This window comes from Neopsephotus bourkii, unplaced genomic scaffold (assembly GCF_033783945.1).
Source record: "Neopsephotus bourkii isolate Nb327-2 ecotype Australia unplaced genomic scaffold, CSIRO-AGI_Nbou_v1 NB_1328, whole genome shotgun sequence".
Classification (NCBI taxonomy): domain Eukaryota; kingdom Metazoa; phylum Chordata; class Aves; order Psittaciformes; family Psittacidae; genus Neopsephotus; species Neopsephotus bourkii.
This window is the reverse complement of record NW_026901808.1, coordinates 1,470,167-1,486,553: the sequence shown is the minus strand read 5'-3', so window position 1 is coordinate 1,486,553 and position 16,387 is coordinate 1,470,167. Positions and strand designations below refer to the sequence as shown.

The following is a 16,387-nucleotide window of genomic DNA, read 5'->3' as shown; positions in this document are numbered from 1 at the left end:
GAAGTTGAACATAGGCCTGTGCATTCCAGGTGACCACAGACTAGCTAACTGTATTTGAAGATAAGGTTCTCTTATGTAAATCTTTCTGTTGTAAACAAATAGAATTTAGTCTTTCCCCAATAATAAAAGCATAATAACTCTGAAAATGTAATATTCTAATGGTAAAAGTTGAACACTGATTCATTTAGAACAGGAAAAATCTACATTTAGTAGATGCCAAATTCTAAGCAACTGACTGGCCTTTAGGAAGAGATTTTAAGCTGCACGTCAATAAAATCACAGACCAGTTGATGTTGAAAGGAACCTATGGAGATCATCTGGTCCAGCCCCCTGCTTAAGCCGGGCCACCTAGACCAGGTTGCCCACCACCATGTTTAGGTGGCTTTTGTATGCCTCCAAGGATAGAGAATCCACAACCTCCCTGAGCAACTTACCCCAGTGCTCTGTCACCCTCACAGTGAAAAGGTGTTTCCTTGATGTTCAGAGGGAACCTCCTGTGTTTCAGTTTGTGCCCGTTGCCTCTGGCCATGTCACTTGGCACCACTGAAAAGAGCCTGGCTCTGTCCTCTTTGCACTCTTCCTTCAGGTATGTGATGAGATTGAGCCTTCTCCAGGCTGAACAGTCTCAGCTATCTCAGCCTTTCCTACCAGGAGATGCTCCAGTCTCTTCATTATCTCTGTGGCCCTTCACTGGACTCTCTCCAGTGTGTCCTCATCTCTCTTGCCCTGAGGAGCCCAGAAGTGGACGCAGTACTCCTTGTGTGCCCTCACTGGTGGTGAATAAAGGGCAGGATCACCTCCTTAACCTGCTGGCAGTACTTTGCCTAATGCAGCCCAGGATACTCTTCACCTTCTTCACTGCTGGAGCACATTGCTGGCGTGTATTCAACTTACTGGCCCCCAGGTCCTCTTCTGCCAAGCTGCCTTCCAGCAGGGTGGCAGCACAACCCTCTAGAGCATCAGCCACTGCTCCCAGTTGTGTGCCATCTCCAAACTTGCTGATGACTCTGCTCCACCATCCAGGTCATTAATGAAGGTGTTAAAGAGAACTGGGCCCTGTACTGACCCTGGGGTACACCACTAGCTACTGGTCCCCAGCTAGACTCTGCGCTACTGATCATCACCCTTTGAGCTTCGCCATGCAGCTGGGCCATTCATGAGCAACGCTACTTTCATAACAGGCTCAGTTTCAGAATGTCAAAGAGAGGGCTGTTACAGTACATCGTGTGACAGAGAGACTGCAGATTCAACCATCTTCTATGCAATGGCTGGTGGTAAGGAAAAGATTCAGATCAGTGTTCTTTTATTGCTATAGAGTGAATGGGGGGGGAACATACTTGCATATTGAAAGTTCCTTTTTTCAGTCATCTTTATATCTTTAGTGCATTGTATTATAGTAGACTTGTTAAATAGATTTGAAATTTAGATTAATGTTGCCTGTTCACAAGATTACAAGATTATCTTTGATGGAAAAAAACTAGAGGTTGACAGAATCCATATGCTAAGCCCCTTCCCACTTACTCACATGGAAGTGACTTGATTTCACAGTTTGAAAAGTATAACCCATTTTCACTAACAGTTACTAGTAAGTTAATAAACCAGTGACCAGTAATGAGCTGAGTACCAGCAGCATAAGAGCAAAGATATTTGAAGATCTGTATTCACTCCTACTCCACAAAAAATTAACGCTGTAGCCTGGAAAATTGATGTCAAGTCCCCTCAAACATAAAAGCAGAACAGCTTACCTCTTTTTTAAAAAACATACCAAACTACTCATTAACTTTGCTATTACTGAAATGAAATCTCTTGAGCTCTGTTCTTACTATAACTATTTAGTATCTGACATTAAATCTAAATTCAAAGAATGAGAAAGTACCCCCCTTATTCAGTATTAGACAAGAATGCAAGAAGATGCTGAAAAGGCATATATTTATTTTTACAAATGTCTTTATTTCCTCCACACTGTAAATTTAGAACTTAATGAGTATAATTTCCCATCTGTGAATTATCATATTTGTGTGTGTCTAAAATAGCTATTCTAGCATTCAAATAATAAATCTGACCCACTGATTCTAAACTGGCTCCCACTTCATGACAATCATTTCCAGCTCATTTTTCCCTGTAGAGATTTTGATACTTTGAGTAGAATGTGAAAAACAACTTTATTGTGAAGCCTCTTTGAAATGTAAAACAATATAGTGAATATTACCATGCAGCTAGTTGCTGCAGGCTCCTGAAATCAGGCTTTGCATACTAATACATACAGTGTTTTCTATCTGTAATCAAAAGCTCCGCCATAAAGAAATGCGGGACTTGCGAATGTTGCTCTAAAAAGAGAAGACATTTAAAGGACAGGCTAAATATTTTTTCCACCAATAAAGCAACAATGCAAATGATTTCACAATTTTGTGCGGCAAGATCTTATGGGACAGAAATAAGGAAATCTATTTGCACTATTTCTATAGCAACATAATTGCCAAATGTTAGACTGCGAACAAAAAGCCATCATCCTCAGTAGTGCAATTAATCAGCAAAGAAACAGACAAATTCTGAGTGTGTTTTCAATAAACCTTTCTATCTTCTCAAAGTAGTCAAGATTAAATTTCTTAAAATAACAAGTGCATTTAAATTTCAAATGTCTACATTATACTACAATTATACAATATATATCACAGGTGAACAGATGTCAGTAAATGACACCATGACTTTAAAAATTACCTTGATTTTTTTGTTTTGCTGCAGGGCACGGAATTTCATTACACTGTGTTTATCAGGTTATATCCAAGGTGTAATAGTTTCTAGACTTCCAGCAGTAGTGCAACATTTTAAAAAGGTCTCTGTGCAGCTGACTAAAGAAACAAAACCTGTTTGATTTTTTTAAATATAACCTTCTCACAAGAGAAAATGAAGTTAAGACTGTGCATTTTCTTTATCAGAATATTACAATTCTAAAAATGATCCCTCGATTTTTAAGGAACAAAATACTTAGGTCTTAAACAGTGTCCTATATCTACAAAACTACTTAAAACGTTAATTAATCCTCCCATATTCCTGCAAGATATGCATCAACTGGAAGCAAATGGACTTTTGTGTTTCCAAAAGCCAGTATCTACTCAAGGGACTCGACAGCTTTCTTCTACCCAGAGAACTGATCTGGTATGTACAGCAGCAATTCCAACTACACTTTCACCTTGACTACAACATACCCCATTCAAGGGTAAAAGTGCGGTTCATTACCAGACCAACTCAGCCTGTAGTTGTTCAGGTAAGATTGACAAGAATGATGATAGAAGGGAACACTTCTGGTAAATGCATTTCTATTTCAATACCTGACAGAAAACCAACTGACTTACTTTATTTCTAGTCATCACCTAACTGCATTTTGCACAAACCCCACCAAACCAGAACTGAAAAGGAATCTAGTAACCCATGCAACCTCCACACTCTCCCCTTTATTTGCAGCTGCACACTTCTGTCACAGAAACAGAATTAAAGTTCTACAGAAAATATCATGTCATTACAAAACCACTCACAGGCCCTGACCCTCCTATTTGAATTAGAACCAAATTAATTTTAGCCTGGCTGTCTGGCCACATTGATCCATCCCATACTAGAATCAGGACTTTTGACTGGTAAGACCTTTTTGGGTTATTTTAAGGGAGACCTCAAAAATCTTGCAACTGAATGCAGTGGGTTTGAAATGAAGAGCATCTTCATATTTTGGGGATGAAAACCCTGTTCTTTCACCTGTGTTTAGATCTCTACAAAGCACTTTGCTGAAATAATAAACAGAAAACACTGCAGAAATGATGAGCAAGTAATCCAATTCTGCTTTAAAAAAAAAAAAACCTGGAAAATAAATTACATACTTGTAATAATAGGTGAAAACCAGATTATTTTCTGAATTCACATAAGGCAGTAATTTGATTATTTTTCATTTTTTTCCACTTGGGATTATTTTTTAATTAGGTCAACTGAATGTGAATATGTGATGTTAAATGTGAATAATTTCAAAGCAGCAACATTTTTTAACAAGTCTGGACAGGGAGGAGAAATAACAAGGTGAAATGTAAGTACACTTGGGGCAATAAACATTTCTATTTCCCATGTATATTCTTTATCTTATGTAATGATGAGGACATTTCCTTCTGTATCATTAACACCTCATACTGCCAGTGTTGACAACCAGGAAAATAGTCTGCTTACTCACCAAACGTTCATCAAGAGTGACAATGACAAGAGCCCTCCACAAAGTACAGAATAACACTCCCTACAACTCTCAGCTTTACCCAGAGCTTACGTAAATGACAGCAGTGTGCTAACAAGCAGATCAAAGGCGATCAAGGGCAGATCTGCCCTCTCACAGGGAGTACCTCTGCCCAGCCTACAGAAACCAGCTTACCTTTTCTATTGACCATCCCATTCACCCCTACAAAGTTATTCATTGCTTTTAAGGCTGCTTTCACTTTGCAGAACTGTTTGCTGATGCCTATGTAGGAGTGAAGGACTCAAAATAGATGAGGATCAGAGATCATTTTCAACTCTTCTACAAGGGGCTTAGAGGGGTCCTTATCTCTAATTAGGAAGGTGGCTGTCATGGAAAGATAAGTTCTGCTGTGACTTACACTGAAGTCAATCGTAGTTTAGGTATTACAACAGCTGAGGCAGGATTAGTCAGTACACATTGAAAGAGAGAAGCAATAAGGCAGAACAAACTGGAGTAACCTATCAGCTCTTCAAAGGTAAATTAAACAGTTGAAAGAGGGTATATAAATAACCAGTCATTAGGTGAACAAAAATAACAGTTTTATGTTATTTAAATCTTATTTGTGATTTTAATTTTTACCCTCAACATCACGAAAACAATAACTCTATATTTGGAAAAACATATTATTCTCTGTTCATTTTCCCCAAAACTAGAAATCAAAACTTAATGAATTCTGAATTCTTTTAGCGTTGCTCCTCAACTAAAATCTAGTCATTAAAGGTGTTTTAAACTCATAAAAAATGTCTGTTCACTGTTAAAAGAAATTTATTTCTCCTTTAAATATCTTTTCTGGAAATTAAATATGTGATCTTAGTATTTACAGATTAATAATGAATTTATAGTTTATTACTAGTATGAGACACAACAGTTTTGCATTCATTTCATATTGCTGCAAAAGGTAAATATCAAAATCTACATCTGCAAAGGGAAGGAGTGGAATAAAGTACAGTGTAAATTTAATCTCCAGATTCTTATATGATAACCATGTAAGCCTGGTTACATCACCTAACTCTTGGCCACATCTAATGGTGGAAAAATTTGGAAGTGAAGCCTGTAAGAGAAACAGTGTCAAAAAGATGGAGGAGCTGTCACTGCCCTCCTGATGAACTCCAGTATTTATCCAGTTTACAAGTTCTGTGTCTCAGTTTCTACATCTGTCAGATTATGATTTTCTTCCCTTTTTATTTTTTTAACGAAGACTTTTTGTGACTCCTTTAATTAATTAGTCAAGTGTTTTTAAAAATAGATTTTTAGATACAACATGATACAACACTACAAAATGTTATGATGGTAACAGGTAATTAGAAGGCCGGAAAGCACATGTATGAGATCATAATATAAAATCGGAAAAAACGCAGGCTGTGCTATCTGTGAAGTGAAACCAGAAATAAATCTGCAAAAAATGGGAAAAAGAACTAATGAAAAAAAAAAGGGGGGAAAAGAAAAAAAAAAAAGGCAAATAGCTTCCTTGCTATTAAAGGACTTGTGATTTAAAAAAGCTGGGTCTCCTCTCTTATGCTTCCTAGGATGATACTTGCACTGCAGTAATCAAAACAAGGAAGCAGATGGACAGGCAAAGTGGTACTGCAGCTGCTGCAGAAGATGACTATAATAATAATGTTGACATCAGTAACAGTAATTAGTGCACAGACTGTAGTAGAGTGGATGATTCGTTTTTCTATATTCTGCTGTGGGCATGCTGTCTTAGTGCATGGGTATAATGTTAGTACCTTTAGACTGGTCTGTTTATTTGCTCAGTTTATTAATGAAATTGAATACAAAAGGAAAATCCAACTTTTCTCCCTCTCCAGAACACGTGCTGAGGAAAGCATGTTGTTTCAGTCTGGATTAATACAAGGCAGAATCTTCATTAGTAAATGGCAAAATACCAATTTCTTACTTATATCTATTTTCAACATACACAACAATTCATACTCTCCCAAACAGCCATCTGTACATACACTCTTGAATTTCAGCAGCATGCAGTACTTGTCAGGTTTTGTCTAAACAACAGCTCTACTGTTTGGTGTGACTTTACCCGTTTGCAGGCTAGTGCCATAGCTTCTTCTAGAACAAACAGTGTAACTGTGTGGAGGGCCAAGAAAAACACTGTGCTACACTGAACCACCTTGGGTTGAGAAGAAAGAAAAGCATCAGTATTGTCAGCAGTATCATGTCATGAGTTCTGGCAGCATCAGACAAGGATGTACCACTGTCGTGGGTTCAGCAGTAGCCGTCATTTTTCTCCTTCTTACTAGCTAGTGCCGTGCTGCGGTTTTGACTTTCAGCCTGGGAACAGCGCTGATACCACCGAAGTTTTTAGTTGTTACTCAGTAATGTTTACTCTGACCAAGGACTTTGTGAGTCTCATGCTCTGCCAGGGAGGAGGGGAAGCTGGGAGGAAGTAGAGACAGGACACCTGACCCAAACTAACCAAAGAGGTATTCAATATCACAGCACATCATGCCCACTATATAAACTGGGAGCAGTTAACCAGAAGGGCTAAATCACTGCTCGGTTGGGCTGGGTATCGGTCGGCGGGTGGTGAGCAGTTGTATTTTCTTCCCTTGTTATTTCCCTTATCATTATTATTATTGGCGGTAGCAGCAGTGGTTTGTGTTATACCTTAGTTACTGGACTGTTCTTATCTCAACTCGTGGGAGTTACATTCCTTTGATTCTGCTCCCCATTGCTCTGGAAGTCGGGGAGGAAGGGGGGAGGAGTGAGAGAGCCGCTGCCTGCTTCTGAGTTGCCACAACAGCTCTTTCTGGTGCCCAACATGGGGCACAAAGGGTTGAGATAACAACAGATCTGACCGGAGTGTCTCTGATCGTATTTGTGATAAGCATTCATTGTTTTGGATTAACAGTCACTTGTCACAATGCTGATTTATTGGCTCTCAAAGTTGTTGCTCTTGATCTCGCAGTTTCAGCATGTCGTACCTTACTTACAGCCGGTATTTGCTGTGTTAGTCTTTATTGGCTGGGGGCCTTGGGCTAAGTTTCTTGTTTCATTGTACTTTATGGTAATGACTTGTAATACAAAGGAATCATGAAACTGATCTGGCTTGCGTTCCCAGTGTGGTCATCACCTCTATGCTTTGGGAGGTATATAATAGAAGTGTTTAGCAATTACACATCTTTTTTCCCCTCCTCGGGTGGTCAACCTGTGAAGAAGTCATTCCCTTATCTTCCCATCCCCCACACCATACTGTTTACAGCATTATTTGAGAGTTCTGAAGGCTCTGAATGTCCTTTGGGTACCCTTGAGACCTGCCTGCTGATTGCGACAGGGATCATCATGTTGGCATGCATACAGAGTGTGTTTTACCCATGACCATTTCATCTGATCTCGAAAGTTAAGCAGAGTTGGGTTTGGGTCTTGTCTAGGGTTAAACAATGATACAGGAGGACCAAGAAATTTTCCCCGAGGCTGGACAGCCATGGGTGGCAGGGTGTGTGGGAGAGTATGGGCAAGTATCTAGGCCAGTGGGCCCCTCCATTGCTTTGGAACTTCACCACTGAACAAGTGCAAAATCCAGAAAATTAGCAAAACATTTAAATGAGGTGTATTGTCATCTTGGTCATACCATAGAGGGACAAATCATGGCAACGTGCTGGGGCTTGGCCTACGCTTAAAGAGCCCTGTTCAACAATATCCAGCACCTTCAAAGGGAAAAAAATGTCTCTGTATCTGATGGCAAAGCAACAGACAGTGCAGCTACTCCAGCTCCAAGCACAGCAGCTATACCAACCCTAGCGATAAGTACAGCAGCTACTCAAACTCCAACTGCAACAAATAATGCAGCTACTCCAACTCCAAGCACTGCAGCTACACCAGTCCCAGTGACAAGTACAGCAGCTACTCAAACTCCAGCCACAACAAACAGCGCAGCTACTCCAGCTCCAAGCACAGCAGCTACACCAACCCCAGTGACAGGTACAGCAGCTACTCAAACTCCAGCCACAACAAACAGCACAGCTACTCCAGCTCCAAGCACAGCAGCTACACCAGCCCCAGTGACAAGTACACCAGCTATACAAACCCTGACAACAGATATTGCAGCCACTCCAACCACAGTGATAGTCACTGCAGCTAAACCAGAGGACCAATTTGTGCCAATATCAGTTGCCCCTGTACGCAAGGGGAAAAGCAAAAAAGAGGCAAGAAAGATGAAGCAAGATGAAGAAACAATGTACTCACCACCTGGGACAGCATCTGACCAGGAGTTATTATTATGTGAATCAGAGGAAGAAGAAGAAGAGGTGACTTCTCGACCCCAGACCTCAGCTGAGCTACAGAATATGTGAACAGATTTCATCCGTCAACCAGGGGAGCACATCATCACCTGGTTGCTTTGATGCTGCGACAATGGGGCCAATGGTCACGAACTAGAAGGTACAGAAGCCAAGCAGCTGGGATCACTTGCTAGGGAAGGGGGAATTGACAAAGCAATTGCAAAAGAGAAACAGTCCCTCAGCTTTTGGAGGCGGCTCTTGGCAGCTATGAAAGAAAGGTTTCCCTACGACAACGTTATGAGTTGTTCAGCCAAGTGGACTACTTTAGACACAGGCATCCAGTCTCTGAGGGAATCAGCCATTGTAGAGATAATCTATCACATCAAGCTGAATAACGGAGACATACCCATAGACCCAGATGAAGTTGAAAGTACATGACCCATGCGGCAAAAACTTACACAGAATTCACCGTCATCATACGCCCACTCACTGGCAGCAATAACCTGGAATGACGTAGCACCACCAACACTGGATGAAATGATTCATTAACTCCAAGAGTTCGAAGACAATCTCACCCCTTCCATCATTTCAGCCGTGGAAAAACTGTCTCAGGAGTTCAAACAGTCGAGAGACGAGCTATCTGATCTATCCAGCTCCTCACGTGTACCAACACGTCTCAGCTATTAACAAAAGGTGTCCTACTGCTCGAAAGAGAAGATACAGGAGGTATACGCCACAGGCCACCCTACAGTTTTACCTCCGAGACCATGGAGAAGACATGAGGAAGCGGGATGAAAAACGTACTTCAGCTTTGGAGGAATGGCTGAGTGAATTTAAGACGAGAACAAGGGTCAAGGCTGATCATCCCATGAAAGCTGCGGCTTCAGTCTCTGGTGAGCAGGTCCCCAGATGGAGTGGAAGAGCTGATTTTACTCCAGCTCCTGTGACAAAGACTAATCCCTGTCAACAAGATGTAAGTGACCAATGTGATGACTATTAGAGGGGCCTTGCCTCCAGCCAGGTGGAGGTAGGGAACAATCAGATTTACTGGACTGTGGATCAGATGGCCTGGCACATCAGGCCCACAGAAGTATAAGGCTCTACTAGATACAGGTGCGCAGTGTACCCTGATGCCATCAAGCTGTCAACAGGTGGAAGCCATTTCCACTTCTGGAGTGACAGGAGGATCCCAAGAGTTGACTGTACTGGAGACTGAAATCAGCCTGACTGGGAGGAAATAACAAAAGCACCCCATTGTGACTGGTCCGCAGGCTCCATGCATCCTTGGCATAGACTACCTCAGGACAGGGTACTTCAAAGACCCAAAATGGTACTGATGGGCTTTTGGTATTGCTGCTTTGGAGATAGAGGAAATTGAGCAGCTGTCCACCTTGCCTGCTCTCTCAGAGGATCCTTCTGTTGTGGGATTACTGAAGGTCGAAGAACAACAAGTGCCAATCGCGATCACAACAGTGCACCGGTGACAATATCACATCAACCGAGACTCCCTGATTCCCATCCATAAGCTGCTCCATAGACTGGAGAGTCAGGGAGTGATCAGCAGGACCCGCTCACCCTTTAATAGACCCATATGGCCAGTGCAAAAGTCTAACGGAGAGTGGAGACTAACAATAGACTATCGTGGCCTGAATGAAGTCACACCACCATTGAGTGCTGCTGTACCGGACAGGCTCGAACTTCGAACTGGAATCAAAGGCAGCCAAGTGGTATGCCACAACTGATATTGCCAATGCGTTCTTCTCAATTCCCTTGGCAGCAGAGTGCAGGCCACAGTTAGCTTTTACTTGGAGGGGCGTTCAGCACACTTGGAACCGACTGCCCCAGGGGTGGAAACACAGCCTTATCATCTGCCATGGACTGATCCAGACTGCACTGGAAGAGGGGCAAGCTTAAGAACACCTGCACTCCATTGATGACATTATTGTGTGGGGTGATACAGTGGAAGAAGTCTTTGAGAAAGGGAGAAAAATAACCCAAATCCTGCTGAAAGCTGGTTTTGCCATAAAACGGAGCAGGGTCAAGGGTCCTGCACAGGAGATTCAGTTTTGGGGAATAAAATGGCAAGATGGACATCGCCAGATCCCCACAGATGTGATCAACAAGATAACAGCAATGTCTCCACCAACTAATAGGAAAGAAACACAAGCTTTCTTGGGTGCTGTGGGGTTCTGGAGAACGCACATCCCAAATTAGAGTTTGATGGTAAGCCCTCTCTATCATGTGACCTGGAAGAAAAATTATTTTAAATGGGGCCCTGAGCAACAACAAGCCTTTGAGCAAACTGAACAAGAGATAGTTCATGCAGTGGCCCTTGGACCAGTCCAGACCAGGCCAGATGTAAAAAATGTACTTGACACCGCAGCCAGGGAGAATGGTCCTACCTGGAGCCTCTGGCAGAAAGCTCCATGGGAGACTTGAGGTCGACCCCTCAGCTTTTGGAGTCAGGGATACAAAGGATCTGAGGCAAGCTATACCCCAACTGAGAAAGAGATACTGGCAGCCTATGAAGGGGTTCGAGCTGCTTCGGAAGTGACTGGCACTGAAGCACAGCTCCTCCTGGCACCCTGGTTGCCCATGCTGGGCTGGGTGTTCAAAGGCAGGGTCTCCTCTACACACCCTACAACCGATGCTACATGGAGTAAATGGGCTGCACTAATTACACAACGAGCTCGAATAGGAAATCCCAGTTGTCCAGGCATTCTAGAAGTCATCATGGACTGGCCAGAGGGCAAAGATTTTGGGATGTCACCAGAGGAGGTGACGCGTGCTGAAGAGGCCCCACCATATAATGAACTGTCAGAAAGTGAAAAGCAGTATGCCTTGTTTACTGATGGGTCCTGCCGTATTGTGGGAAAACATCGGAGATGGAAGGCAGCTGTATGGAGCCCCTGACGACAAGTTGCAGAAACTGCTGAAGGAGAGGGTGAATCGAGTCAGTTTGCCAAGGTGAAAGCCATCCAGTTGGCCCTGGACATTGCTGAATGAGAAAAGTGGCCAGTACTTTATCTCTATACTGACTCATGGATGGTGGCAAATGCCCTGTGGGGGTGGTTGCAGCAATGGAAGCAGAGCAACTGGCAATGCAGAGGTAAACCCATCTGGGCTGCTGCACTGTGGAAAGATATCACTGCCCGGGTGCAGAACCTGGTGGTGAAGGTACATCATGTAGATGCTCATGTACCCAAGAGTCAGGCCACTGAGGAACACCAGAACAACCAAGTGACACTTCAGGCCATCAGGGCAGAGATGCAACATACAGGTGGGCTCACGATCAAGGGGTGGATTTAACAATGGACACTATTGCCCAGGTTATTCATGAGTGTGAAACATGTGCTGCAATTAAACAAGCCAAACGGTTAAAGCCTCTTTGGTATGGAGGACCATGGCTGAAGTACAAATATGGGGAGGCCTGGCAGATTGACTATATCACACTGCCACCAACCCACCAAGGCAAGCGCCACACGCTTGCCATAGTGGAAGCAACCACTGGATGGCCAGAAACATATGCTGTGCCCCACACACTGCCCAAACACTATACTGGGCCTGGAGAAACAGATTTTGTGGTGACACGGCACCCAGAGAGAACTGAGTCAGACAGTGGAACTCATTTTCAGAACAGCCTTATAGACACTTGGGCCAAAGAACATGGCACTGAGTGGGTATATCACATCCCCTACCATGCACCAGCCTCTGGAAATATTGAATGGTACAATGGGCTGTTAAAAGCTACACTGAGAGCAATGGGTGGTGGGACATTCAAACCCTGGGATATACATTTACCAAAAGCCACCTGGCTGGTCAAGACCAGAGGATCTGCCAACAGGGCTGGCCCAGCCCAGTCAGAACTTTTACATACTGTAGAAGGGGATAAAGTTCCTGTGGTGCACATAAAGAATCGGCTGGGGAAGACAGTCTGGGTTATTCCTGCTTCAGGTAAAGGCAAACCCACTTATGGGATTGCTTTTGCTCAGGCACCCGGATATACTTGGTGGGTAATGCGGGAAGATGGGGAAGTCCGATGCATACCTTAACAGGATTTGATTTTAGGGGAAAACAGCCAATGAACTCAACTGTACGCTGTTGCTTGCTATATGGCACTTTTATAGCCCACCAACTAGATGTCTTCAGGTCACCAGCAACTGGCCCTGACTTCCCTCTGACCATCATCCCAACAAAGAATGAACTTTGATGAAACCAGACGAGTTCTGCAGTATCATCAGCAGGCAACAATCCAACACTGCACACAGCCTCTCCTGCTTTGAAAGATGGTTACAAGAGATGAAGCCCGACATCATGGACCAGATGAATTCAGCAGCTTTATAGGGATCGATCCATGCACTAAGGAATGATCTCTCTCTTTGTGTGTGTGTGGACGTGTGTGTGTATATATATATATATATATACACACGTATATATATATGTGAGACAAGAGTGATGGTATATTGAAAATGTGGGAACTGAGCATGACATGAACGGTATGGAATAAGGGGTGGATACTGTTCTGGGTTTGGCAGTAGCCGTCATTTTTCTCCTTCTTACTAGCTGGTGCAGTGCTGTGGATTTGATTTTCAGTCTGGGAATAGCACTGATAATACTGATGATTTTAGTTGTTGTTCAGTAATGTTTACTCTGACCAAGGACTTTGTGAGTCTCATGCTCTGCCAGCGAGGAGCGGAAGCCAGAAGGAAGCAAAGACAGGACACCTGACCCAAACTGACCAAAGAGGTATTCCATACCACAGCACGTCATGCCCACTATATAAACTGGGGGCAGTTACTCGGAAGGGCTAGATCACTGCTCAGGTTGGGCTGGGTATCGGTCAGTGGGTGATGAGCGGTTGTATTCTCTTCCCTTGTTATTTCCCTTATCATTATTATTATTGGTGGTAGCAGCAGTGGTTTGTGTTACACCTTAGTTACTGGAATGCTCTTATCTCAACCTGTGGGAATTACATTCTTTTGATTCTCCTCCCCATCCCTCCAAGAGCGGGGGGGAAGAAGGGGGTCAGGGGGGGCAGGGAGTGAGAGAGCATTTGTGAGGTTCTGAGTTACCAGCTGGGCTTAAACCACGACAACCTCTAATCCTTAGCTGCCTCACTGAGAATGACAACTGTCCAGCTTGGTGTTATACTATGCCAGAACACCCACTGAAGAGCAAACTACTGGAAGAGTGGTAACTGTGGAGAAATACAGTTATTTGGTTTTATTTGGGAAATACAATTTGTCAGTTAGATGCAATCCTGCAGTATGAAGTCAAAAAAAGGGAAGGAAGGCTAATCAGAGAGATCACAGAACATGCTTAGCACAGCACAACCCAAATGCCTTTTATTTTCTAATGAGTTTTTCCTTACTCTGCATCTATTTTCAATTGAGATTCATTTTTCCTATTCACTTATTCTCCACAATTTCCTTTGGTTTCCCTCTATTATGATCCTCAAGTACTGTTCTACAAAAAAATGGAAAAGTGAAAGTGAGAAGCACAGGCTCATGGTGGGAGCCATTCATGAAGGCTGAAAGCTCATTTATCTACGCTCCCTTTCCATCCAATCTCTGCCTGAGGCTTCCAGAGTTCCTCCTTCTGTCTCTAGCTTTCTATGTGTCTCCTTAAACATACTGATCTACTGAAGTGCTGCAGCAAAGTTTTTGCCAGATCAAACTTTTTAATCAAGAAAATATGCTAAAAGTTTATAAATCTTTCGAGATGTTTGGTTGGTTGGTTGGTTGCCTTTTTTTACAACACAGAAAGAGAAGCTTTAAGTGCCTCAAAAAAGTGATGTTCTGTGCAACATCTTTTAGAGATGGGTTTCACAGACAAACTCAAATACTGTATTTAACCTTCATTATTTTCTTCCAGTGTTAAGAAGACCACCTTTGCATATGAAGAGTTTCTACAACATATTTCAAAAATTAAATTTGTGTAAATTAAAAATCCAGCCATATACTTTGAAAAGGAGATGTCTGCATAAACATGTCTGGTTTTATTTCATCTACTAAGGTAGATGAGATAGCTTCAGTAACCCTGTTCCTAACTTTGAGTGAGACCATTAATCAATTTATTCCAAATATGAACAGAAAACAATGCAGCTGAATAGAAAAGAATAGGTATTCAAAAGAACAGCCACTATTATTTTTCAAGGAAGAAATTTCCAAGAAGTAGAGAAACAGATGGCTGAAAGTGTAGATGAAGACACGTTCTCCTATGCAAACTAACAGAATTAATTAATTACTCAAATCACATGGTATTTTATGGAATGACATTAATGATCAGTAATTAAAACTGACAGCGGTGTCTTATCAGCTCCCTTTAAACAAAAGAAATTGTTATAAAAAGAACATGTTTACACCATACAGATGTAACCCACAGACCATAAGCATAGCTTTCAATGTTAGTTTGACTTGCAACACTTTCCCATTAGTTTAATAACATAATTTTTATGGAATTGTAAAACTGTAAACAAAAGCATTCTCTCATCTCATTTTCCTTAACAGAACTACTAAAACATATCCAGCTACATTAAAACTTTACCTTAACTACTTCCTCTATGAAGCAGACATGCGACACAGGATCTCTTTTCTTTGTCAATACCTTCTGCAAATGCTGCACCTGTAAGAAAGAATTTATTGAGAGGAAAAGTGACATCTAATATGTCATATGCAAAACTGCATGTCTATAAAAACAGAAACAAGCTGCTGAGTACCTGTCCGCAAGCAGCACAGATCTGATCCATGAGTTTTTCCATGTTTGTCCAGAGGGCTGCTCGAAAAGCTGCTGTGTTCCCAGGTGTTGGCATAGCAGCTCTACCAGGGCCACCTGAATGGTTTTTAAAAACATAGCAGCACATTTTAGCTTTCCAATATGAGAATTTGCTTATTAGAAATACAGATCTGTGCACTCTGACATAAGGTTGGGGTTTTTAATTAAAATTCATTACTGTGAGGGTGGTGTGTTTAAGGGCAGGTGGGACAGGACTTTGAGTAACCTTGTCCAGTGGAAGGTGTCCTTGCCTGGATCTTTGATGTCCCTTTCAACCCAAACTATTCTATGTTTCTAAGAAAATAGCTTCGTGAATGGCCTCAGCTGTCTGACTGAGAATTCGGCTAAAGAAGAAGTCAAATAAACTCTGCAGTTCAGTGGGGATGTTCAATGTTTGTCACTGTTACCTGAGTTACAAATTCAGACCTCCACACAGACTTCAAGGTAACGTTAGTAAGCACTGCTGCCCAGTAGTAAGAAAGTGAAATGGCAGAGACAGTACATGTGAAAAATACATGTATTACCAGCTCAGAACTGAAACACATGGCAAACTGCTATAACAAGTGATAATCTAGCTGAAGGAGATGCAGCTTCTAAATCATCACTTTCTTTGAGAGGGGCTGTATTTCTTTCTTTATGCTAGTGATTATGGCTTTGGGCCCCCAACTTGCTGCAAAAAGAGAAATTAAGTTTATTATTACAACATTTATTTGTATTGAACATACTACTTTGAAATTACTTCCATCTGACAAAGGCACCACAATGTAGTTACAGGCTTATTCCATTGCTTGCAAATAATGTCTACCTGTGATCCTCCCACCAACACAAAGAAAGCAGACTTTGGATTGATCTTTCCATGACAAACTGCTAAGAAAATGCTGCAAAGCTGTAAAGTAATATGGACAATTTTCTGGTCAAGTCAGTAAAAAAAGGAGGGGCTTGGGGAAAGAGGAAAATGTTTAAGCCCGATAACAACAGGCAGGCTTTGGCTTTGTATTAGATGATTTCAGAGACATGCCTACTTCCATCCTCTACTGGTGAAAGCAAGCAGGGAAATGTTCCTGTAACAGGCTTGGATGTGTGAGTTTCTTCCACTTGACAATATACT

General features: G+C 42.2%; 1 protein-coding gene across 1 annotated transcript in view; it reads right to left on the bottom strand.

The window, feature by feature from the left end:
- COG5 (component of oligomeric golgi complex 5) overlaps window positions 1-16,387 on the bottom strand; it is a 192,403-nt gene that overhangs the window by 54,435 nt on the left and 121,581 nt on the right. The window contains exons 9-10 of the mRNA XM_061366262.1: window positions 15,224-15,336; window positions 15,052-15,129 (exon numbers count right to left, since the gene is read on the bottom strand). Of these exons, the coding sequence (XP_061222246.1) occupies window positions 15,052-15,129; window positions 15,224-15,336 (191 nt within the window). The remainder of the gene's footprint in view (window positions 1-15,051; window positions 15,130-15,223; window positions 15,337-16,387) is intronic.